Source organism: Protomyctophum bolini (genome assembly GCF_963924005.1).
Source record: "Protomyctophum bolini genome assembly, chromosome: 19".
Taxonomy (NCBI): Eukaryota; Metazoa; Chordata; class Actinopteri; order Myctophiformes; family Myctophidae; genus Protomyctophum; species Protomyctophum bolini.
In genome coordinates, this window is record NC_137880.1 from 14179682 (window position 1) to 14207097 (window position 27416).

The following is a 27416-nucleotide window of genomic DNA, read 5'->3' on the forward strand; positions in this document are numbered from 1 at the left end:
GATTCTGCATGGAATGTGTTCATTTCAGAATTCATTACATCTCTTTCTTGAGGAGGCAGTGTTAATTGTCTTGATTAATTGTGTTAATTAATTACCCACATGAACCCTCTATACTATAGCGTCCCTATTCTGGGCATGTCACGCCCACAATTGTCACGTTGTGAGTTTTTAGATTAGCTATTTTTGGTGAAGATATTCAGTGTGGAGGGGAACAGGAGAGAGAAATAAACCCCTGGGAGACCCGAGTCAATGAAGCATACAGGTTGAAAGGGACATTTCACCGCTGGAAGAAACTGCAGCAGTAGCATAATTTGAAATGTGCGACTTATATGGCCAGAAAGATAATGACTAGTTTTTGACTAAGGTTTGACTGCTGAATTCCTACAATGACCATAATGCTTTGGTGCACTGTGACTTGTAGTCCAGGAAGGAGGTGAAACCACATTTTGGTCATGAACATGGCGTCATGACTAAAATATCTAAAAACAAATATTACACACATACAAACCGCAAGAAAGTATTTATTGTGTCCAAAACATAATTCAAATAAGATCTGGTTACAAAAGGGGTGAAGTGGCGCTTTAAGTCATGTGATTAATTTGGCTGTTAATTAATTGACTGGCATATTATGATAAACCACACAAAATTGCATTAAAGGAGCGTTTTTCTTTCATTTATCTGTTGTTATATAACGAGTGTACAGGTGAAAAATTACATAACATCCAGAGCACAGTGCAGCTGCAACTGTGCACGCTGGGTCTTAGGCTAAATAACTTAAAGCTAAAAAATAAAAAAAAGAATAATAAAGAATCTACACATTTGCCTTTCTTAATGAACAGAGTCGTTGCGCAGTGTCTTGTCCCAAAGGGACTTCTGTAACAAGGCGAACGAGTCCACCCAGCTGCAGCCATCTACTGGTAGTTGGATATGATACGATCCACCTCCTCAGGAGACTCATATCTGAACCCATGATTGAACCCGTTGCCCAGGCAGGATTCAAACCCACCACCTGACACATGAAAGGCATATGCTCTAACCGCTCTAACCAAGCTTGAGGCTTAATTGCTTCAGTTTACTTCAGTGTAATTGAAGACATCAAGGTATTAAGGTTAATTTATATGGATTCAAATTACCTCAGCGACTATGCTGCTGTCTGCGCTGCTCTCTCGTATTGACAGGGACCCGTGGTGGACTGTCTAGTATATTTACTAGTATATATTTACTTGATTACTGTAGGTACATAATTTACTTGAGTATGTGATTGTGTATGTATTTATTACATGCTTAGCCATTTCAAAGACAAATATTGTATTTTTGAGATTCTGGGGGGAATTTCTGAAAACTTTCAGGAGGATCAGGAGAAATATAGCAATGCATTGATAATAAAAAGAAAATGTACTTTGTGCTTTTGAATGCACATATTAAAAAGCACATTGTTGCAGTACTTTTACGGTAACCCAATGACAAATTTGACAGAGAAAGTTTCACTGGTGACCAGGAGTATACTTTGACTCAAGTACAGAGGGTTGAGTACTCACTTGGTCCACCACCATGCCAAGGACATATACAGACAACGGGCTTCAATTATTCAGCCATCACCTCTAATGCACACTGTCACATATGTCATTGCCTATGTACTGTATGTTCTAATATTATGTAATATATGTCTGACGTAGACAGTGATGTGTGTTGGTCGTGACCAAGGCTGCCCGTTTTGTCCTATTCCATTCCACAATGACACAACCGTCATTAAGGCTAAAGTATAAGATGTGCATCACTCGTGGACATTAACGAATCACGTTTACTCACGTACTGCACACAATTTTGAAGTATTTCTCACTTCTTGATATGATACTTTATAATTACTACTGTAGTACTTTTTATTTCACAAGAAATTTTGGAATGTTTTACTGTACTTTGCAGATTTAGATTATTAATTAAAAAAAAGTAAAAAATGTTCTGGGTATGGGGGAAAGTCACATACTGTGAATACATTACTGTATCTGACAAAGACAGAAAGATACAGTATAAAGATACTTAGTTCTAGCCTATATAAATAATGACCATTCCACACAACAATTTAATTCACCATTTTTAGTAAGAAATACTTGTTAGTATTCTTTATTTTGATCCATGTTAGCTGCCAGGTAGAAACTAGTCTTTTGGGGATCCAAACAACAAAAACAAATTAGCAAGTCACATAACACATGTACACTACCCTGTAACAAGTCTTAATATAAACACGTTCAGAAGAATTAAAAGTAAAGTAAATAAAAAAAACAAAGCATCACAACAGGTCGAATTGCATATTTGCATTTCATTGTGGTTGATAAGGTTTGTTATGGTTAATTAACATTAGGTTAATGTGGTAGTGTTGTTGTCGTCGTCGTCGTCGTTGTTGTTGTTGTTGGTGTTTTAAACTTGCCTTGCTGGATAATCATACAGTAGATGATAATTTATTCGCCCTATCCATTACAGATCTGCAGACTGCATACTTTATGGTTTTGGTAATTAGATGACCCCTGATAACCTGCATGATACTGGTATAGTGTCACTTTGTTGATCTCTCACATAATTTATTTGTGAGCCCAGACAATTAAATCGAATAGCAACCTCTCCTGTACTCTGAGCCATGCCCATGAGACACAAAAAATAGCCGATATACAATCTCACAAAGTGTCGCGGGTGCGACGTATTGTGAGGTTGTATATCAGCTATTTTCAGCATGTGACACCACTAAATTGGGATTATTTTGAGCTACAGTAGTTTAGACAGATTTTCTGGCTACACCCAATTAGATATAAAAGGGCCTGTGTCACTAGCACTCTAAAAAGTTAAAGTCCTACTATTTGTCACATACATGTATGCAAGATTTGTTCTCCACTTGGAGCGGAGAGCACCAGCCGTGCCGTGCTCGGGAATCCTTTGTAGTTGATTTAAAGACTGGGGTAAGAAAAGAGGAGCATCTTCTGATTCATGATATCTACCTTCTCATATGTAGGCTATATATATTGTAACCCATTTTTTCACCCAGTGCCAATTGTCTATACTCCCTCTGCCAACAACCTGTGGGGAGAACCCCGAACTGAGCTCATGCATGCTTCCTTCAATGCATGAGGAGTGAGCAGGCCGCTTCTTATCACCCGACAGGGGGAGTTTCCCCACTAGGACGTAGCGCATGGAAGGATTTGAACATGTTATTCTAATCAGTTCCTTTCCCCTCCGTAGGTCCTATAGAGACCAGGACCTACCCTAGGGGACATGAGGAGAACATGCAAAGTGAAAACAACTCCACACATATAGCTTATACCTTCTCATATTTTAACTTTAGTACAATTCTCCCATGATAACTACCTATCGAGTGAGACACCAAGCACATTTTCCTCTGAACCTGTTAATTGAATAGGCCTTTGGATGATATGGCACAGCTGATTATCATCATTATTAGTGGCATGCTACTTTAGTTTTTTTTTTCCTTTCAAAACAAGCCTATTCTCACAATGTGTGTGCAAATGGGTGAATGTAATGCAAGCACCTTGGAGAAAGGGCTCTATATAAATACAACATTCATCATTTGCATATATGGCATGTCATTTAGTACAGTAGATATTGAAAGAGTAGCGGCCCAACACACCGCACTGGGACTTTCCATGAGAAGGCTGTGTATTGGAAGTAAAGAGAACACAGGCTGGATACAAGATACTTGTTCATGTTGGACTAAACTATAATGTAAGAGTTGTGTTGGAGTTTATAAAGGGCTTTTCAATATCAGTGTTGGAACTAATGCCCTTACATGAAGTTACTTTAGGCCTACATAAAGAAACTACTTTTTGCTGTAACTTGTAACGTAACTCTTTACATTTTCCCATTCAGTAACGCCATTATAGTTACTGTGTTTCCAATGGGTGAGTTAGTAGTTACCCACGTTACATAATGTAATCCAAAAGAACCGCCCCTTCTCCTGCCAGTGCGTCATGTAAACTGTCATGGTGCGCTGAGTGCACTCCCAGGGTGAAACACATTCTACATGAGAAAGAGAAAGTGGCTTCCACAGGGCATAACGTCCTCATAATGATGATGATTGGTCAACATACTAAAACTATTTAGTATCCTATTGGCATAGTTCTATTCCTTTTTTTAGTTTTTTTTTAGAGTATTTTCTCCTTGAAAACAATGTGTATAATAAAAAAATGTAAACCTTTATTTTTTATAAAGTAAAGTAACTACTAACTAGTTACTTTCATAATTTAGTAACTAGTAGAGTAATTAGTTACTTTTTCAGACTAGTAACTGGTAACTTGAACAACATGCCCTGTTCAATATACAGTACATAGTTTTGCTGTTGTTAATCTTGGACCTCAAATTTATTCAATTTATTCCATTCATCAAGACAGATGACAATCAGGGGGATTGAAGTATTACTTTAAGTAATTCCTTTACGTTCATATCAGCGGGCCTGGGCGGCTGGCATAAAAAGAAAGTCAAGTAAATGGCCAATATATCGGCCAAACCGATCGTCTTGGCTCTAACGCAAATGGAAGTGTTCTCCGATTAGATCGTCACTGATGCAGACAGAGGTGTTCGATCAGCTTTAATCTAGCCCTGTCCAGTAGTACATTAGCTGTTTGTCAACAGATAGCCAGGCTTTTATTTTCGTTCGCATTCGGGTAGAAAAGAAAAGCCTGGGGAAACCGATTGAAAAATCTGGAACTGAGAGTCAACTTTTATTTCGCTAACCAATAACAGTCTAAATGTGGTGATGTCGGTGTTCTCCGCTGTCGTCTACCGGGGAGTGTAGGGAAGGGCGCTCAGATCGGTGAACCAATAGGATCCACCGCCTGTTTTCACCGGCACCCGCCCCTCTACACCAGAAACCACACAGGCTGGGGCAGCCTTCGCTATCAGCCTTTCACTGTCTCACCTCTGACACTTTCCATTCCTGTTGGAGCTTTGTCACTTTCCACAGAGGTGTCCAGCATAAGTTTTGTGGTGAACAGTTCACGTACTGTGGACTCGGTTTCAGCCCAGCCAGCTTCAACTCCGTCCGGTCAAAGTCCATGAATCATTGATGCTCTATGTCTATAGGTAACCCCATAGGATCACAGCTTGATTTCAGTTCATTGACATGCTTGGGCATGTCCTTAGTCTGACTCTGTTGAGTCTTTTGGTTTTGCTTTAGTTCAGTGGTTCCCAATTTAATAACTCCCTAAACAAATGCAATAAATCACACCTGTGTGAAGTGAGGGTCGCTCTTATTATCATACATCATCATGACGTAAAATAGACACTATGACACATACATGCACATACATGAAAAGCTGGACATAGGAGGGAAAATGTGAAATAGACAATCTTTACAATGTTTACCATATTTGGGCATGGCTGACTCTTTGTGACCTTATTGTGGAGTTTACCACAACCATATTTGGGCTGGCTGACTCTTTGTGACCTTATTGTGGAGTTTACCACAACCATATTTGGGCTGGCTGACTCTTTGTGACCTTATTGTGGAGTTTACCACAACCATATTTGGGCTGGCTGACTCTTTGTGACCTTATTGTGGAGTTTACCACAACCATATTTGGGCATGGCTGACTCTTTGTGACCTTATTGTGGATGGACCCTATATTTGGGCATGTCTAACCCTGAATTTCATATTTGGGCAAGGCTAACATGTATGTACAATGCAGACCCCTGCCTTAAAGGCTCCCCAAAACTCTTTAAACAATCCTCCATGCGTCACAAGAGCAGATCAGTTCCTGATTACAGTCAGTCAATACTAATATCTACACACTATTGGCATATCAAATTAAGTCTCTAATTGTTAACTTTGAAACCCAACCATGTTGACTGGAGAATCCTAATGTCACATAAGTTCCCTATAGAAACACACAGTGGTTCAGTGCCGATGCAAGACGTAGAAATCGCAGTTCTCCGGGGCTTTTTAACACCCAGCGAGACAACAGGATGGAAGCAGGAGCGTTTCAGCGATGGCGTTGTTGGCCCGCTGCTACAGTCACTAATAGAGGGGGACTTTGAGGCGGTGCTGCTGAACCCCCAGATGCTGGAACTGATGGGTGGAGGAGATGACAGCTGCGGTGACATAAAGGACATGGAAGCCTACATGGAGAGACGGGTCCTGGCCTTCTTGGCTAAAGGTACAGAGTGCGACAAGGCCAACAGGCAGCTAACTGTGATGGTTCTGGCGGTGGCCTGCCTACACCTGTTTGCCCAGAGTAACTGGACCGGTCCTCCTGTCTCCATCCATGTTCGTGACCTGCTGCCTCCAGCTCTGCTGTCTTCCTTCCCCCGGCCCCAGGACCTGACTGATGCACTTCACAATAGCCTGCTTCTGGACGGAGAGTCGTTGTACAGCCTGGTGGCGAATCCTTTCCTCCTCCTCTTGGCCAGAGTCCTCCTGCACAACTGCTCCTCTAAGATGGACAGCCTCCAGTTACTGCCCTGGTGGACCTTGCGCTACGTTAAACTTCACCAGCAGGTCTTGGAGGCCTGCTCCCAACAGCTTCTCACCCTGGCGCAAAGCAGCATGGAGAAAGTGACGAAATGTGAGATGTTGTTCTCGGACAGACGCCACAGGAACCTGGCCATCCAGTTCCACCTGGAGTGTTTTTACACCCACCTGGCCTACTATGAAAACGAACATGCCAAGGAACACATCCAGAAGGCCCAGGAGCTGTCTGGTCTGGAGATGGGAATGACTGGTGCACTCGGGAAGCGGACCCGGTTCCAGCAGAACTTCTTGGCACAGCTCCTACTGGCAGTCAAGCGGAAGGATGATTCACCCATTCTGGCAGATTCTGATGAACTGACCCTGACCCCTACCCCAGTTGCCAACCTGCCAAAGGACAATGACCTGCACGATGACACAGTGCTGAACCAGGTCAACCTAGCAGAGCCAGATCGGTACAAGTTACCTGACCTCTGTGCTGAGGAGCAGGTTCTCATCCTGGGTGTCTGCACTGACTCCCAGAAGAACAACCCAGTCCATAGACTAACTGAGGAGGAACTCCTGGCCTTCACAACTAGCATATTGTCTCAGCCAAAGTTCTGGGCCATAGAGCTAACAGCCCTTTGTCTCAGAAGCAAGCTGGAGAAAGGCAGCTCCCGGCGGGTAGAAAGAGCCATGAAGCAAACCCAGACCATAGTGGATCACTTTGAAGACAAGAGCTGCCCCGTGACTGAACGCCTCAAGGTTTTCTACTGCTGTCAGGCTCCGCCCAGGTGGGACGTCCAGAAACAGCTGGCCAGCCTGTTGACAGACCTGGGCTGTACGAGCTCGGCTCTGCTCATCTATGAGAAACTGGAACTGTGGGAAGATGCAGTTATCTGCTACGAGAGAATAGGTCAACATGGCAAGGCAGAGGAGATCCTGCGGAGGGAGTTGGAGAAGAAGGAGACTCCCAGTCTGTACTGTCTGCTGGGGGATGTCAAGAGGGAGCAGCAGTATTACGACCGGGCGTGGGAGCTCTCGGGTGGGCGCAGTGCCCGCGCCATGCGCTCCAAGGCCCTGCTGCACATGCGCAACAAAGAGTTCCAGCAGTGCGTCGACTGCTTTGAGCAGTCTGTCCGCATCAACGCCTTACAGCTCGGGGTGTGGTTCTCCCTAGGCTGTGCCTACTTTGCCCTGGAGCGTTGTGAGGGTGCTGCCAAGGCCTTTCAGTGGTGCGTGAGACTGGAGCCAGATAACGCAGAGGGTTGGAGCAACCTCTCTGCAGCTTACATTCGCCTTCAGAAGAAGGACAAAGCCTTCCATACCCTGCAGGAAGCCCTGAAGTGTAACTTTGAACACTGGCAGATCTGGGAGAACTTCATCGGCGTGTGCATTGACATCGGGGAGTTCAGAGAAGCCGCCACGGCCTACCACCGTCTCATGGACCTCAGGGAGAAATACAAAGATAACCAGATTCTGGAGATTCTAGTGCGGGCGGTCGTGGAGAACCTGAAGGATAACCGCGGCGAGCAGATGGCGTCTCTCCGCCCCAAACTCAGAGAGCTCATGGGCCGTGTCACGTCCCGCCACAGCTCCGACGCCCAAACGTGGCGGATGTATGCGCAGCTGTACGGCGATGGCCACAGCACTGACCCAGATGATAATGAAAAGGCACTGCAGTTCCTGTCCAAAGCTCACCGTTGCCAAGTCCAGGTCAGCGGCTGGGAGAAGGACACTGCCACCTTCAAGGACATTATAAAGAGAGCCGTCCACATGGGACACGTCGCCATCGGGTGCAGCAAGAAAATGGCTGACTCCCAGGAAGCTCTACAGATGCTCTCCTCCACACGCCTCAGTCTGAGGTGTCTGGCCACCAAAGCCAAGCAAACGTACACTGAAGTGACCACAGGACAGCTCAGTGACAACCTGGGGGACAGGGTCACAGAGCTGGAGCAGCTCATCGCAGAGCTGCAGAGCCTGAATGGCGCCCTGCGTAGCCAATCAGAATGACATGCACTTTCTCCATTACAAATGTTCCTTACCGGAAAAACATTATGTCAGATAAATGGTCTCAAATCTTCAGTAGCCAGCTCATTGTCGGAAGAATCATTAATTGACAGGGTTGAAGAGGTTAAAGCAACTATAACTTCCTCTTTGTATCCAGGATTTGAACCCGGTTTAGTTGCTTACGTTCTGGCAGTTTTTAGCTAATAGAGTCTGCCTGCTTTCTCTGGGATAAATTGAATATTGACCATCAGTTCAAAATTCGTGTCAGATCCTGTGTCTAGGTGAGACATGACCAAAATGATCAAAATGTCTCAATAGAAGAGCGGGGGGACAAAATACAACATCAATTGTATATGAGTTATATTGTATTACCAGCTCAGTGGCCTTGTGGTTAGAGTGTCCGCCCGGGGACTGGGAGTTCGGGGATCAATCCCAGGCATACCAAAGACTCTGAAACATGGGACCCAGTGCCTCCCTGCTTGGCACTAAGTATCAAGGGTTGGATTGGGGGTCCCTGCGACATACTAGCGTCATGTCCAGGGGGAAACTGTCTCACGCTACAGAAACAGGAGATAGGCTCCTACCCTATATGGGCCTTATGGCTTGGCAAGGCTTACTATATTGTATTAACATATCTAACATACAATACAATTCAATTGAATTCAAATTAGCTACAGATTGTACAAAATTAAAATGTATTAAGGTTACATACTGTATAGTGAGGCTTTATTAAATTAAATTACATTATTGGTTTTGAATTTAAGTAACAATGGCGTCATGACCAAGTATTTCCACACAACTCTAATGTATATTAATGACATAGTTGTTGAAATGTGTTGTTGAAAATGAGTGGTATACCCCTTGAAGTTTCGTTCATGTCAGATTATCAATAAATACAAAGTAACATAGCTCATCAGAGAAAATGAATAAGGGTGAATAATCTGAATATAAATAAGAGCAAGGCTATTTGAGTTGAGTCCCCTTGGATATGAGCCTAATTTGTGCTCCATGGTACAAGAGCTTTGTGGCCTGAAAATAGCTGATCTACAAGCTATTTTGGGAAGTACAGTAAGCTTAATGACAGACAGGGCTCGATCCCCCTGTGTGACATGGCTGACACGCCATAATGAGGCTGTTCACACATCCTTAGCGTTCCTGCTGGGAAATTAATCTGCTGACTGGACATGAGACTGACTGTCTGTTTGCCTGTCTGCCTGCCTGTCTGTTTTCCTGCCTGCCTGCCTGCCTGCCTCTATTTCTCAGCCCTCCTCGCCAGATGGTTGCCAGCTTTCACACTGTCTGGGAAAGTGGAAAAGGCAAAAATATCCAATCCATTGAATCCCACTATAAACAGAGGGCGTAACGTGGGGCGACAGTGTTTCAACAGAGATGTCCTTGACCCTCATCCAGCTCTGCAGGCCTCTGACAACAACCCATAAATAACACAGCAAATTTGACTGTGCAGTTTCACCCTCAGTGACATGACTCGACATTTAGTGAAAAATGATGTGTGAATCAGCTGGCCTCCATTGACACAGGCACAAAGCGTTAAGTTAATTGATTTTTGTGCGGCGCTAGATGCTCCACGTGGCTTTGTGTGTTCCCCCCCATGACATAATGTGGCAGGCCAAGTCAATGGCAAAATACTATGTCGTAGAGGGTGCCACAGTACTCTATGACGTAGTGCAGGGGTGCCCAAAAGGTAGATCGCGATCTACCAGTAGATCACAAAGGCTGTGCAGGTAGATCACAAGAATATTTAATTTAAATATATACAAAACTATTTTTGGAATCTGTCACTTGAGTTAAAGGTGATTGATTGACAAAAGGGGCCTGTAAGCTCAACCTCACAATGCAATATTTTGTTTTCAACAGTGTTGCTGTGCACAAACGTCTGTAGCATTACAAATTAAATACATAAAACCGTAGTGGGTGCCACAGTACTCTATGACGTATTCGGTGCCACATTGTATAGTCGTAGTGGGTGCCTGTTTGTCAGAAGTGAGTCTGACACACTACTGCTGGATTATGAATCTCTACAACACAAACTAAATGCATCAGTAAATTAATGTTCAGATGTTCTAATCAGAAAGAACCCTAACATCAAATTCACAAGGCTAGGAACCACAACTTGATATTACTTGAGATCGTTTATTGAGACTAGGGCTGAAAGACTAATCATGGCATATACAGTATGGCAGGGATGTCAAACTCAAATACACGGTGGGCCAAAATAAAGAAATTGGTAGAAGTCAAGGGCCGGACTGTGTTTCAACACACGGGAGCAGGAGGACGTCCAAGGCAAAAAGCAAAAAAGTAAATGCATTTAAAACTGAAAATGCATTATTATTAAGCTCAGTTTCCTGTTCTATGATCCTCACAAAGCAGGACTTGTAGTATTATGGTGGTGGGCCGTGCAATATACCAGAGGGCCAGTTCTAATACTAATTAAATATCATCCCACGGGCCAAAGATAATTAATTCATGGGCCTGATTTGGCCCCCATGAGGCCTTGAGTTTGACATATGTGCAGTATGGAGTCTATGGGGTTTATGGGTCCATGGGGTCTATGGGGTTTTCAACACACACTTGCAATTGCTAATTGCATCATTCTAGTTTCAATTCAACTTGTACAACAATACAATATACAGTATGGCCATGGGAGGCTCACACTGTTTTATATCAGAGCACTTTAAAATCCTCCAATGACCCCTCATTGTTAATATCTAACGATCCCGAAGTTAAGACGATTAATGTTGATTTGTCCAACCCATTTAAGTCCAAGGTACTTTTCACAAAGCAAATGAAACAAATTTGCAGGGGCTGCAAAGCCTGCTCACTCCCACACCTCTTGTATGACCTTTTGACCCAAAGCGTAATCATCCCTTTGGGGACCAGACACGCGCACACACACACACGCACACGCACACGCACACACACACACACACACACACACACACACACACACACACACACACACACACACACACACACACACACACACACACACACACCAGGTGTGTCCAGGCAGGTCACGTTGCAGGTCAAGTTGCACGCGATGAGTTATTTGTCAGGAGTATCGTATTGTGTAGGGACATTTATCCTTCAGCTTTTCAGACGCCAAAACGTGGACCTTGTAATGACTGCTTTAGTTTCCACAACACTTCCACAAGTAAAGTCTGGATGTCTGTCGTTTAGGTAGACCTTTACTGATCTCCACCACGAGAGTGGTCAGTGGTGCTCCAAAAGTTTAAAGTTCTAGTCAATAAAAGTAGCAATACCACAAAACAAACATATTATTATTATTATTATTATTATTATACAAGTAAAAGTCCTGTAATCAAAACGTATACTTGAGTAAAAGAACAAAAGTATTGGTATCAAAATATACAAAAGTAAAATGTAGTATTTAATAATAATAATAATCTGTTGGAAATCTTTTTGGAAAATAGCACAATAGAGCTTGTGTTTTGTAATACATCTGGAAAGTAGTAACTACAGTAAGTAACTAAGCTGTGAAATAATAAGTGTAGTAAAAGTATTTCCCTTTGAGTTTGTGTATAAAGTATACAGCTTTATAAAGTATAAAGCAGTGGAAATTAGACTCAATTAAAGTACAGTAGTTGAGTACTATAAATGCACTTTACTTTCCACCACTGGTCTTAAGGTTGTGTTGTATTCACATGCTTGACGTGTAGATGGAAAATAAGCATTGCAGTAACTTCCTTGGCCCATCATAACTCATATTAAAGACCTGTTTTATTCAAATATTTATCTAACACAAATGTAAACAACGTTTAATGCTTGGAAACACACGTAAAACTCCTGTTTAGAAGACATACGGTGTCACCGGGTCAAAACCCCAAGCAAAACATTTCTGACTGAAAGGAATGAATGCATTAGTAAAAGCTTTTTTACGTGCGATTACTCAGTCATTACAGGCTAAAATTTAAATATGCCTTCAATCATTTTTCAGATATAGCGAAATTTGCCAATATACAAACCCACAATACTGTATGTTATACCGTATATAGATATACCGTATATAAAATGCTTAAAGGACAACTTTGGGTTTATTTTTTCAACCAAGTTTCATGTTTTAGGTTGTTATTAGAGAAAGTAAAAGATGAGTGTTTTTTTCATTTGCTGCTTTCTTTCGTTTTAGTAATATTTGCTATTTTTGACGGGGGCGGGGGCATTCGAACATTGTTATTTTTTTTTACATTTTACAGCGATTATTATTTACTATAGTCCTATAGACCCCAGGAAACTACATCTGGCCACAAAGGATCACGGGATCTTCTGAATGTGAAGGGGGATACTAGGGGGATGCCATGTGTGCATTAAAAACTACAGAAGCCTCTCTACTGTTAAATATGATATTAATCTGTTAATACCGGTAACGCATCTGTGTCATTTGTGACGCGCTGCAAGCTTGTACATCTGCTATTTCTGAACATTTTTGAAAAAAGTGTTGATGATTTAGAAGGCATTTGTGGAATCCGCCTCAGGTCTAAAGGATATTTGATGATATCATTCTCGTCATAGTATTTGTTTACACAGAGCGTAAGTTGGGTGAGTGGGTGAGTTCATCAGAGCGGACTGCTTCCACTCTTGACATCACAAAACCTGATTTATTAGATGTTTTCTTAATGTTATTATTCAGGAAACGTCTATTTGAATCTCCGACGTTTCAAATGACATGTTGCCATGTCTTTAAAACTACTGGCGTGCAGTCTACTAGTGACACTGAATCTACTGGCGTGTAGAGCCGATACATACGACCGTCGACCATCACATCAATACGTTTGTGGTGAGTACGGTCCCAAGTTGAATGAATTATTCAACTCACAAGTGGCTGCAGTAGTAGCTCTCGAGGGGCAGATGTGCTTATAACTGTCAGCTGATGCATTCTTACAGCGCATGCACACGGCAGCTCCTTCCAATACATTATGTGCTCATAGTGGGCTGCGGGCCTGCAGGGCTAAAGCCACTCTCCTTGTCCTCGGCTGTCTGTACGTACGGTATACATGCAGTGTGACAGTACTTATACATGCATGAATGAAAATGAATCAAAGGGTGTCAGCGGTTCATGTACCTGATTAGGATTTGAACAACAGTGGAGGAGGAACGTGTGATAGGAACAAGTGCTGAGTGTGTATAGGTTCAAAAGGTCATCGTTCTGCTTCTCTTCTGCGTAATAGGGACTGCTGTATGTGCTCTGCTGTACTGCAGAGATGCAATCTACAGCAGTGCACATGCACTTCAAGGACCCCTGGTTTGATATGCATTTAGGCCACTGACGCCCTATTCGATACCATGGTAGGGCCTATTTGTGCATACCATGTGCTCGCATGCAAAAACACACACTCTACATAGGATATTATTTACACACACACACACACACACACACACACACACACACACACACACACACACACACTGCATTCGAGAGAGAGAGAGAGAGAGAGAGAGAGAGAGAGAGAGAGAGAGAGAGCACACACACACACAAGTGTAGGTCAGAGGTGTTCTCTGTGACCTCCGTGGACCTCGAGGTCCATCACTGAAGCACGAGCCTTTGTAAAAGTTGTTAGGGAAGAAGAGGGTCATTTATGAATGACTAGTCTATTCATTCTAAATCAAACCTGGGATTTCTGCTATAAACACTGCAGCCTTCCTTTTTATATTCTATAGAATTGCAGCATCGCCATCTTGTGGTTGCTTCCGTAATTCACACGAGTTCTCTACCTCACCACATTAGGCCTCAAACTCTATGCTTTCCCTATTTTATACTTCGTCGTACAATATGGTGTATGGACATTGTACTTTTACTACACTACATTTATTTGAAAACGTACTTTAAAAATCAGACCCGTCTGAAGTGAGTGGTACTGTACTGTACTGTACTGTACTGTACTGTACTGTACAAGCCCTCCTCCCTGGCCTGTGTGTCTGTGTGACTTGGTGCTATAACGCTATTTCCGTGCTCGGACACATTTTCATGCTCGGACACAGGGACCCACACACATAGCTGTCTATAGGAGTGGTTGCACCACTCAAAAAAACATAGGCCTACATTAAACACAATCCCTAGGGGGCACAGTGGCACAGTCGGTAATGCTGTCACCTCACAGCTAGAAGGTCCTGGGTTCGATTCCCACTCGGGACGCTGTGGGCGCTGGCAGCTTGTCCTCCCCTCCGCGTCATCAGTGCCCATACCCGAGGCAGGGCTGGCGAAAGGGCCCCTCCGTGTGGAGCTTGCATATTCCCCCCGTGTCCCCCAGGGTAGGCACCCCCACAAAAACATGCAGTAATCCTCCTCCTTCCATGCGCCACGTCCAACCAGGGAAACTCCCCCCTGGCAGGTGCAAAGGAGCGACTTGGACACTCATGCATGAAGAAAGCATGAGTTCAAGTTCGTTGCTCTCCCTAGGTTGGCGGAGGGCGAGTAGAGCCCAGGATCACATTAGATAATTGACACAGGAGTGAAAAATGTGTTACAAAATCGTGGGATAAAATTATAAAAAAATAAAATAAACACACATACCGGTAGATACATTTTGGCCATTTGAAAATAGCTGATCTACAAGATCACAAGGCTTCGTATAATGACGCATTGTGAGCTTGTAGATCTGCTATTTTCAAAAGATTTGAAAACTTGAAATGTTTTTTTTAACATAATGAGTACTTTTACTTTTGTTACTTTAAGTACATTTCGATGCCAATACTTTGGTACTTTACTCAAGTACATTTTGAATTCCAGACTTTTACTTGTAACTAGTATTTCTGAATTGCAGTATTGATATACTTTTACAGTAAAACATTTGAGTACTTTTTCCACAACTGTGTGGTGTATGCGTCGCATAACATGCATGTTCTAATTTTAGGCTACCGAGAGATGGCGACATGCAGTTCGATGCTTTCACCTAGCTCACACACAAACTACCGGTAATGTTATTTTCGAACTGAGGACCTATTTCCTCCCGAGGTGGAAAGTCTGGTGATGCGAGCGAGGATAATAAGGACCATGCGGTATCAAATCATTTTGAACCATAATATTGTACAGATTAGTTGATGTTGCCCTTTTCTGTTCATAACTATGCAATGCACGTTGACAGAATAACATGTAGCAGGTGGTTAGGGTGCGGTGTGTGGATTTACCCTCGGCAATGAATTTGCCATACTGGGTGGGTAGTTGACTAGTTGTTTTATAATTATATTGATAATCATATATTGCTTGCTGTCTATATCTAAGGCTCTGCTGATAGCCATGCAGGAGATTTGTTTAACGCTAAAAGGCTGGCGTCGGTCAGACTGACAGACTCGTATAGGCAGCATAAAACAACTCCTACTGTAGGCTACTCCCTCGCAGACTTTTTCAATCAATGAGAATGGGTGGCACATGTGCTGTCAGAGAGCAGACCACTACTATGAACTTGGCTTAATGGCAGCGTCAAGAGCAAGGCGGTCCTATACGGAGGCAGGGGAAGGGCATTTGCAGCTATACATACACAGTACACACACAGCCAGCAGAGAGTTGACTGCAACAAGGAGCTGTACGTGTTTCCAAACAATCCAGCCCCATTATAAACTACCTGCAGCCAAGTCTGATCGGGACGCATCACGCTTTCACGCATGAGAGAATGGAGATCTCCAAAGGAGACGAGCGTTCTGCTGAACACGCTGCCGCGCTGTTCGGCTCGGCCAGGCTGGATAATCAACTGACAAACAGTGGGCAGGACAGAAAGAGGAGCTCCAACTACTGTAAAATCATTATTGGGGTAAGTTTGGCATGTCTTGTCTACAAGTCACTAGCCTAATTCCTATGCACATGATGGGAATAAGCTGGTTAACATGCACAAAATAGCAACCAACTTCAGTCCCACTGACTGCGATATGTCTGTCACTGGAACTTACTTTATTTAAACGAGTAATATTATTAATTTGCGTTAACATGACTTGACAGACATGACAGTTCACACTTCAGGCTACTCTACTGACATTTGCCTCCCGGCTTAGGTGACCGTGAAACATACGCATTTAGACCGCAAATACCCTGCTACAGAGCGCACAGTTTACGTTTGGCACACGACAGTGGCATTCCAAACTGTAGCCAAACTTGGCATTTCCATGCAATCTTTCACTTCCCACTCAAACCATGAGCCCATTTATCCCAGTGTTTACAAACCGTATGAGAAAACCACGGCTGTCTGTCACATACTGTAGAGAGCAGACAGCCTGTCAGTTTAGTTGAGAAATTATTATGGCACTTGGGGCAAGTGCCACTTCAGGAGGAACAATCTGATTGGCGTAGAACAAATTAAAATTTGTTTGCGACACCTGATTGGTCCTCAACATGGTAGTGTGTTTTCTGTGTGTGGTGGTGGAGGATGATGATGAGGATGACTGGCTGGCATGATGAGAGGATAGACCTGTGACCTTGTAGATTCCCCCCCCCCCCCCCAATAGCCAAAGCTCAAATCTAAAATGACACAGATGCTTTCCTGGTTTTGATGGGTTTAATGAAAATTATCTGGTGTCTGGTGACATGTTGTGCATTTAAAATGGTTGGGCTTTAAGATTTTTCTTTTTCTCCAGAGAAGGAGGGGCGATGGTTAATTTCATGTTCTGTGTGAGAGTTTGGGCATTTATACACATGATGTTTTTGGGGGTGAAATAATGTACTTTACACAGAGCTGGATTCCTGAACGGGTTTGTCAGGCGTGCTGCTGATGAATGAAAATAACTTTTAAAATAGACGTGCATTGCTGAGGTCATAAACCGGTCACTCGATGACGATCTCTGACTGTCATTATTATTGTTCTAAATGAGAAAAGTTAGCTATGGATCGCAAACCACTGACCGGAACTAACAAGCATAATATAATGAGCGTGTGTGATTTTGATTGAATGTGAAGCGTGTGTATTCCATATTTCCAGTCTTTTCCAATTCCAAATGATCTGTGTTTTGTCAATCCTGTAAGTCTGTAAGAGGTGTTAATATCTACTCGACCACTATAATTATGCTATGGTTTTTGGGTTTCCTATGAATGCAGACAGGCGGCTGTGTGGTGTACATTCAATGGTATGTGTAAAAGTGAGTTATAACTTATGGCTGTGGCACCAGCATGCAGTTGTATTTGTGCGTTTTAGATTCTGAAACACACAAATACAAGTCTCTAAAATACAGCCAGCAAAGTTTAGAGGGAGAAAGGGGGGGCCCTATGTGGTCTCAGGCCGGCCAGGGTCCCGTGGACACCAGACTGCGGCTGCCATTGGCTATAATGATTGACTAAGCCCTTCAACACCCTCCCACCCCTCGGATGTATGCAAGTCACATGCATAAAACCACCCACAACACGGTCTAATGATGTTCATTTTAGCTTCTCTTTACTGTTGTGATAAGTAGTTTAGTTGAGGGAAGTCACTGGCATAAAACATAGTTATCCACTTCCATCTACTGTACTTTGTATACCTGCCCTGATTTCCACTGAAATAGGTTTGTAGAACCACAATATACCCCCCTCCCCTCGGTGGTATACTGTCAATCTACGAGCCACTGAGGAAACCATGGATTATGACCTGTTTATCTGATTACTACCACAGCCTGGCTAAAACCACTGGAACCAGTGATAAAACGCGTGGGAACCCTGTGATGTAATAGGCTGTGTGCTGTCTATTTGGCACAGTTCATATATACATGTGGTGAGGGCAAAGGTTTTAGCCCTGATTTATGTGTCTTACAATGTTGTCGCGCAAACTGAAATAGCCGATCTTCAAGCTCCATGACGCGGCGTGAGCTTGCAGGTCGGCTAATTGCGACACCACCGTATGACGGAGCATAAACTTAAAGTCATTCTGAATCAGCCTCCCATATCTGAGGAACATCTGGTTGTACTTTTGGTTCCTTGTTTCTGATGAAACATGACACAAGTAAATCAATATAAATACAGTTATCATTAGTATTGATTAGCGTTTTAGTAAAATCTGATGATGGTGGTGGTAGATTTCATGTGCATTCTCTTGCTCATTAATTTAATCAGCTCCGTGCTCAATATTGTATAATCAGTTTGATTAATAGACAACATTACTACGGAGGTGCATGCATTTCATCTTATGATGATGATTTGCTGGCGAGATTGAACGGTGTAATCCAGTGGATCTCAAAGTGGGATCCAGGTACCCTCTGGGTTCCTTAGTGGGTTCCAAATGGACCCATGCAGGACTGTAACTCTGAGGGTGTACAAATGGAACCAAAGAGGCCCGTGAGGGTCCATCTGGTTGTATTTGTCCGCGCTCAGAGTTATGGAGGAGGCCCTTGTTTTCAACTACTAATGGTGTGTCGTGTAGACACTGATGAGTGTAATGCAATATTGTGTTCATCATCAGACTATAGACGCAGGTTTCCACCAGACACTGTTTACTCTTTAAACCCTCAACCATGGAGGATGACGGCTAGTCTCTCTCTCTCTCTCTCTCTGTGTGTGTCGGTCTCTGTCTCCCTCTTCTCTTGTCTCTATCTTTTCTGCGTTGTGCCTCTCTGTCATTCTCTCTTTCTTTCTACCCCCCTCTCTCTCTTTCTGTCCGTGTCCGTCTGTCTCTTTCTCCATCTTCTCTTGTCTATCCTTTCTGGCTTCCTGCCTCTCTGTCAGTCATTCTCTCTACTACCCCCCCCCCCCCCCCCCCCCCCCCCCCCCCTTCTCTAACTCACACGCACACAAACGCATAGAACTAAACCACACGCCAAAAGGAAAGGTTAGAACAGGTTAGAGAGTAAATAAGTGCACATACCCAGACACCTCCATGCACACTCACACACTGACTGCATATTTTCATACCTGTCTAGGAATTCAATGTCTTGAATGAACCACTGCAAATGGGTCTCTCTGGTGGTTTTTGCACAATCCTGTGGGCTTTAAAAAAATAATGAGTAATAATGCCAACTGCCAAGTACTGTACACCACTACAGTAGATGGTACCTAACTACTAGTTTAGCGTCTTTGAAGACACTCATACAGTAGGTGTGTATGTGTGCGTGTACGCACGTACTTACTGCTGGATCTATGAGGATCCTGAGCAGTGTTGCCAAGTCTGCTTATATTAGGCAACTTTGGGGTTGTTTTCCTGTGAAGTCACTTGTAATATTGGTAATTGTCGGTTGGTGTTTTTTGGAGCTTGTTTCTAAAGTGTAGAACTTTGCTTATTTGGGCTTGCCTCAGTTTAACCAATTTAATCCTATATACATCGGCAATTTTGTTTTTACAAATGTTTTTGAAACATTTTTTACAAATGTTTTTGAAACATTTTACACAACATATTTTCAGATGAGGTTCTGTGGATCCTGTGGTCAGGTAAGGCCCACTACTGGTTGACAGGAGGTGTATTTGCAGGATTTTGGTCTCAGCTCTTCAGTAGAATTTTGAGTCCTTTTGACTATGTTATTGTATCAAATCTGGTTTCTGCCGGACATGCCTCTGATAATGACTGTAATGCTATAAACCCACTGTGCATCCTTTAAAAGAGCAGTGGATTGAAGGACACAGGCAGAACCTGGGGGTGGCATCAACACTTTAATACAAGGTTTAACCCTCAGTTCCACACCTCCACTGCCAATAACCAGCCAGGATAATTGCATGTGTGCTTCATTTCAGTGCAACGGGGGCTTCCTATGAGCTGAAATGAGGAAGTACGTTAAGTAAGCCTTGCTGAGCCACGTGGCCCTTAGAACAGGAGTCTATCTCCTGTTTCTGTAGCGTGAGGCATCCCCCAGACATGATTCACAAGTAAACCCCCTGGACATGACGCTAGTGTGTCGCAGGGACTTACCCCCCAATCCTACCCTTGATGCAGAGTGCCAAGCAAGGAGGCACTGCTGGCTGGGTCCCATTTTTATAGTCTTTGGTATGGCTCGGATCGAACCTCGACATCCCAATCTAAGGGAGGACGCTCTAACCACAAGGCCACTGAACTGGCTGAAATGATAAGACTGTTGAAGAGCTCCTGTTTAACTGGACTGCATTTGCAGGGAGCCGCCCCAGCTAATTACAAAGAGTAAGAGACCCCCTGGGTACACGTGGACAGTACAGCCCTTTCTGGGCAGAGAAAGCAACCCACAGCCAGCACTGTACTGTACTGTAGTCAAGTGTACTGTACTACACCAGCCCCGCAATTACAGAGAGCCAAGACCCACATGTATCCCATGTGGAGAGACATTTAACACACTTCTTGGTCTAGTCTTCAATTTGTATTGAAAAACGTTTAAAGATATTTGGGATTTTGGGTGGGGAAAGGAAATCTACAGGATAGTCATTTTGTACAAAATGCCACACACCAGAGGGCTAATAGAATATGACTACATGTGCAGTGATTGGAGGTGGTCTTCATACTCTTTCAGGGGACATTTAGACCCTTGGTGTCAGAGTAGGACACCTACAGGTTGACAACAGTATAACAAATGAGTCAATGACTCAAACTCATAAGCGCAACATCTCCCCAGGCAAAGCGGGGATTGCCTCTTGGCTGAGTGGTAGACACAGACACTATTCACGGTACTGTACAGTAGGTGTAGTTCTAGGTTTCCAGAGGGTGGCATACAGTAATGCACAGAGCCTATTTGGGCTGTCATGCAGGAGAGTCGGCTTCCAATCTCAGTTACTGTAGTGTAGGACATAGTACAGTTAAGGAGGTTCTTCTTAACCCAGCAACTGCTTCAGAAGAACTGGGAGGGTAGAAGACCCTCCGCTGCGCGTCAGGTCTGCCTACGCCCCCAGCCATTGTGAAATACCCGGTAACCTGAGACCTCTCGTGGCTTATTGCTTAAATAAGTACATTGCAGGGACTTACATTGTGCCTTAACTCTTGAAATAATAAGTAATATTTCCATTCCTGTAGTCGGATGAACTTTCAAACATCCAGTGCATTCTTTTAGCAACATCATTGTACACTACACAATAAGGTAATTTAACATGGCAATGGCATTCTATAAAATAATCGTGGCTGTTTTTGGATCTAGTAGTAGGCCTAATTCAAAGGTAATGTACAGCACTGTAATGGATAATGGAAGTAAAAGTTTTATTATGGCAAAATCCTTTTATCAGTATAATTAATTGAGCTGCTTCTAAAAGCACCATTTACCATCGTTGTCTGGCTCTATTTAATTGGGCCCATATGAAAGCTATTAAATTCCTTTGCAGCCACAACCCAAAAAAAAAACGAAAAACAAGTGCTTTGTAGTAGAGTTTCTAAAAATAGAATGAGGCCATTATCAATGTTCCTACAGTATATCATAGACCAACTAAATCAGGGATTGCCAAACCTTTTCAGCTCAAGACCCACAATTCTGAAATGACCCATTGTTTGGGAACCACTGCCTACAGTGATGTAATGTTTGAATTCCTTCGGCTGGGTTTATATTAAGTCGTACTTTGACTATCATTCATCTTCCAACAGGGGTCCCTTGTCTTATTTGGCTCACTTCCTTCCTTGCTAACCATTATTTATACACAGTCAAATCCTGAGTCTTCATTAAACCCAGAGAGTGTAAAATAATGGGCCCATGCTGTAAGTTCCCAAACAACCTTTCACAAACGTTGACTTTTGCCCTCTCTTGCCCTGCAGGTGCTATTGCTGTGTTTACTGGTGGTCATCCTTGCTGTGGTGTTCTTTATGAAGCAACGCTGTGATGTTAAAGGTACAGTATAGCCTCTTTCACATGAAATGGGGAAAGTGTCCGGGGACATAGTGCAGTGTTGGCCTTTCACACAGTTTCATATGGGTAAATATTCTGATTTGATTAGGAGAGAGTCTTGGTAGTAGACGCATGCATTAGCAACTCCCGCATAACAGCGTGAGGGAGATGTGAGAAGCAAATGTGATATTTGTTATTAATTTCCTTCCACATAGAACATGACAGATTTAACCGATTGACATGCAGACTCCCAAACTTGACTCGCCGTGTGCATCGTAGAGGACACGGTGGCGTGATGTGTCGAGTGGGATGTCTGTCGGATCTCATCTGATCTCCCAAAAATATTTACAAACTTGCAAATCCCCATATTATGCAGTGCGCTGACGTCATCAATATCATAGACTGGCCTAGACTCCATATTTGAGCATGCCTGACACATGTCCATACATAAGCATAAAAGGGACACAGACAGACCGATACAGAAATCTCCATATACTACAGTATATATGGGCACAAAATGGACACACACATAGACAAAGGGGTGCAACAGGTGCATGCTCTGGCAACGGGTATTGCATAACCGGGGGGGGTCTTGCATTTCCAACTTGCATCATTCCTGACTCGCAATGTTCTTGAGTAGGCCGGTGCCGGTCTAGTTAGCCTTACATCCTAAGCCGTGCGTCTTCTCTGTGACCGTCCCTGCACAGTGACCAGCTGCAGGAACAGGTGTATAACTGGGACCAGGGACAAGGCCGCCTCCTGCCACTGTGACGCGTCCTGCGAGGCGGAGGGGACCTGCTGTCTGGACTATGACGAGGTCTGCGTTGAACCCGGTAAGTCACTCACCTGAAAACCAAGAGCCATTCTATTTACAGTCCAGGGTGTATGAATGAATGAATGAATGAATGAATGAACCATTGTGAAGCGCTTTGAGCAAAAGCAAAAAGAACAAACAAAAAAAAGTCATTAGGAGGGGATCAACATTACACGGCCAAATCATCAGGGTTCATTTAACTCTGTTCCAGAATGTTTTTTCTCCTATCAATCATTTAACTGGGAACGCCTGGAACGGAAAGATTCTACAGTACAATTTTGGGTGTTACTTTAACAATAAAGCTGCAACGTCACACTAGCAATGGCAAAAGCATGGAGAGCTACATTGCTGCAAAGTCACCTTTGAACCTGAAATGTTGCCCAAGCCAAACTTCCTGAATAAAAAGGGTAGCCCAGGGAAGTGGTTAACAGCAACACATTTGTTTTTTCTTCTTTCTACAGAATAAAAACAATAATGATTGAGTAACTTCATCGCGTCATTGGAGTGCCAAAACAAAGTTGAAGCAAGCACAACTTTTGTCAGCCCGGCATGCAATAACAAGTGTATTTCTAGCTCCATGCCACTGGCTTCAATTGAACATGACTTGTATTACCACCGAAGACTTTACTGTGTGAAAGCTACTAGAGGAAGAGAGAGCGACACAGAGAGGAAGAGTTTGTTAGATCACTCATGTGTACACGCTTTTTTTCCCTTTACAAGATAGGTTTCCATCTCGGTGGTTTAATGTGGGTATTTCCCCGCGCTCAAAACAACACATCATTCAAACGCGTAGCACTGTTTAAAGAGCTTTTCCAGAGGGAGGGGAATGTTTGCGCTCCTGGAGGAGGCTGACTATGGTTTCCATCTGGTGGGAACGTGGTCTGTGTCGGTCGGTCTTCCTTGCTGTTGCAATCCCCGCCGTGCCCAAATGTCTCCCCCCCCCCTTCCATTTTAGGGGACATGATGGTGGTCACTGTGGGCTAACTAAGCAGTGCCCCAGCAGCTGGGGTGGGGTGTGGCACGCATGCATTCTACGCCGGGACCTCTCCCCACCCACTGCCATAGCTGGTATTTACTGCCCCAGTCAACATGGCCGCCAGATGAGCATAGCGTGTTTATTGAGACTTTATATTAAATAAAGGTAGTCATTTAGGCACCCTTTCTCCAAGTCTGCAGACTTTGCCTAAAAGGAATAATTATGTAATATAGCACCACAATTCTTAGCGTCATAAGTCATAGTGTTGTAACATTAAATATGAGGATATCAGGGTATCCTCCAAATTCCACTCATTAAACTAAACACACATTTAAATGAACAGAATAACCTAAATGGAAGAATAATAATAATAAACACTCACATACTTTATAAAGCACAGCCTGTAAATAAGGACAGTGAGAGTTTCCTGAAAGTGACTCCTCTTCAAGTGCTGTCCCATTCATTTCATTTTATACCATGGCCTTTGCAGCATCTGACAGTTAAGCCTTTAGGAGGACATCGGAATTGGGCCAGTGTGCACTGTGCACACACACAACCTGTGCCAGAGCATTGCAGGCAACTTGACTCCTCACCTGAATAGTCAATCTTCAGATTCAGGCATTCTCATTTTTGGGAACGTTATTTGTTTTTAATAATGACCAGATTGTGTGCTTTACAACTGTGGATATGTCTCTGTTTCAACGATCAGTCTCTCCTTGTCCATTGTGCCTCAACAACAACAATCTGCTGCAGGATCAGAGAAAGGGTTGCCATGCACACCTACCTGGATAACATTTTGTGCCAGGGCCCCCCATGCAAGATTTGTAGTGTTGTTGAAATGTTTCAAAATTATTCAGTATAACCTATTCGTCTGAGCTTGCGATGTCGCCGATTTAGTATGCTATACTATAGCACGATATAATATAGTGGTTAAACTGATTTTGGCGCTATATTTAGTCACGCTGCTAGCACTGGTATAGAAGGCTGATGATGAGTGTGTTTACCCGTTGGATTACTGACCACAGCAACTTGTCTCCTGAGACAGAGCCCACTCCACCCCACCCTGTCTGACTGTCCATTTGACCCGGGTCCAAATTACACGACTGACTGGACGGAGTGGGGGGGGGGGGGGGTTTATCTCTCACTAACATGTTAAAGAATCCCCTTCTGTCAGTGTGTCAGCGCTCACATCTGCTGTGCTGAGGCAGTGAGTGATACACAGAGAGATTGTTACCCTATAGAAATGCATTTCAGTGTTAGTTATACAGTATAGGGCCTATACTTTAACTAACACTGAAATGCTAAAGCAGGGCTTCCTTTTCAAGCCTTCCTTTTCGAGACCAAAACAAGACATTTTGGTGTCTTCCCCGGACATAAGATAACAATATATAAGCTATTAAGCTACCATGTTTAACATTAATACATACTTTATTTGAATTTGTGGACAAATTACATTTTGAAAAAACTAAAAAATATAAAAAACAATACATATATTATTATACGTGGATATTTACTCGTGACGGGTAACGATGAGGTGAAACTCTTGGTTTATGCAGGCTTTTGCGTTTGTGGCTCGAGGAGCAAAAGAAAATGGCAAATAATGTAGAACACGAGTACAAAAAGCCTGAACAAGCAGCATGTTCACTATCTTGCCATTTAAAGAGGTCCTAAATCACAATTAGTGCAATCAATATATAGTGTGGGTCAATATCGTGTTTAGTTGCTTAGAAGTCCCAATGGAAGTCCTAAACCCATTAAATGTGCATCAGTATAGTGCAAATCAGTTAAGCACAGGCGACGGCCTCTAGATCACAGTCTCCTGTTAGGGCTTGTGATACTCTGGCATCGCTTCCCGGGTGGAGGGCGCAGCAGTGGTCAGGACGGGCTGTGGCCGGGGTGATGTCTGTCCCTGACGTGATGAAGAATGGCTCTGGTCAGTGCTGCGTCAGCTCTCAGGGGCAGGTGTGAGTGATGATAACACAGGGACGGGTTGTTACCGCCAACAGTGCCCCAAAACACTTCCTTTCCTGATTGTTTTAATTACACGGGAAGATCCTTTGTTGCCGGGAAAACCGTCACAAGTGCAACTCTGTATGCTGGAATCCACTACTTTCTGGGCAGCATGGCAGACTGCCCAGAAAATAGTGCATCATCATACAATATAAGGTGCTTTCTTAAGTGCTAACCTCAGCAGTGGTGGTATGAGTACTATACTTTAGTTTATGTAGTAAAGTAGGCAGCTGTGGCTCAGGAGGTAGAGCAGGTCCTCCAATGATCCGTGGGTTGGCGGTTCGAATCCCGGCTCCTGTCGAAGTGTCCTTGGGCAATACACTGAACCCCACATTGCCTCCAATGAGTCGGTGCTAGCTTGCTGATTTGTGTGCGAATGAATGTGGGAAGTGTAGATGCTGGCGTTGACTGTTCGCCGCTTCACCCAATGAACCATTGTGCTTTGAGCACTTGGGAAAGCGCTCAATTCATGATTTATCATATAACAGCGCTGTCGGGCAGAAACCTCCTATCTCCATATTTGAACTTTCAGTGATTTTTCGTAAAATGAATGCCCGACTTGATCATACTAAATAACTACGGTGTCTCACAAAAGCCTCAAAAGTAGTACATCCACAAGTTCGAAATGTGGGGCAAAGTGGTGTGTTTTGAGCTTGTACGTATAGCTATTCTTTAGCTGCTTTTTTCAAAACTATTACTTTACAGCATTCAAATTCAAAAATTTCAAAAAATGTGTCGCTCCACTTTGCATTTCGAACTTGTATCTGCTACTTTTGCAAATTTTATGTGTGATCAAGTAGGGCATGTAAGGTATTCATTTACAAAAAACAAGTTAAGATAAGAGGTTTCTGCCCGACAACGATGTGTGAAATAGAGCTTAAGTTGTTAAAGGTTAGAGAAGCTATCTTGTGACTGGAATGGCAAAACTCTGATGCTGGCATTCAAAGTAACCAAAGGTTTAAGGATAAGGGAATCCCCATATCTTGCTAGTCTGATCGAACCCTACAAGCCCTCCCACACGCTCAGATCAGCCAACACAGGGACTCTAGAGGTACCTTCACTAAAAACACCAGGACAACGCTCCACGCGTCCCAAACTCTTTTCCCTTCTCGCTCCAAAACTATGGAATGCACTTCCCATTGCAATCAGAACTGCAGACTCACTCCCAATCTTCCGCCGTAGTCTGAAAACCCAACCTCTTCAGACTCCATCTTAGCCCGTAGCACTTGCCGTAGCACTTGCCATTGCCCTGACGACCTTACAGGCGTAAGCAAAGGCTCAACTTATGTAACTTAGATAGCTTTTTATGTAGACATAGCACTATGTAGTATATATGCCTAGTTTATTATATAGATATTCCACTGTTTTTATGTATTTGATGTATTACCATGTCTTTTGTTCTTGCTTACTGTAAATACCTCTGCGTCTGCTAAATGCCTAAATTGTAATTGTGTGTGTGTATGCACACCCGT

General features: G+C 43.4%; 2 protein-coding genes across 2 annotated transcripts in view; both read left to right on the top strand.

Annotated features, from left to right (window-relative positions):
* Positions 1–5908: 5908 nt before the first annotated feature.
* Positions 5909–8461, top strand: LOC308333731 (tetratricopeptide repeat protein 27-like; the record flags this gene model as incomplete). The annotated part of the gene is made up of 1 exon (XM_080790199.1): positions 5909–8461. The coding sequence occupies one exon, from the start codon at positions 5909–5911 to the stop codon at positions 8459–8461; it is 2553 nt and encodes an 850-aa protein (XP_080646325.1).
* Positions 8462–15981: 7520 nt separating this feature from the next.
* Positions 15982–27416, top strand: part of enpp1 (ectonucleotide pyrophosphatase/phosphodiesterase 1) — a 61485-nt gene continuing 50050 nt past the window's right edge. The window contains exons 1-3 of the mRNA XM_080790525.1: positions 15982–16239; positions 22075–22147; positions 22852–22977. Of these exons, the coding sequence (XP_080646651.1) occupies positions 16102–16239; positions 22075–22147; positions 22852–22977 (337 nt within the window). The 5' untranslated portion in view covers positions 15982–16101. The remainder of the gene's footprint in view (positions 16240–22074; positions 22148–22851; positions 22978–27416) is intronic.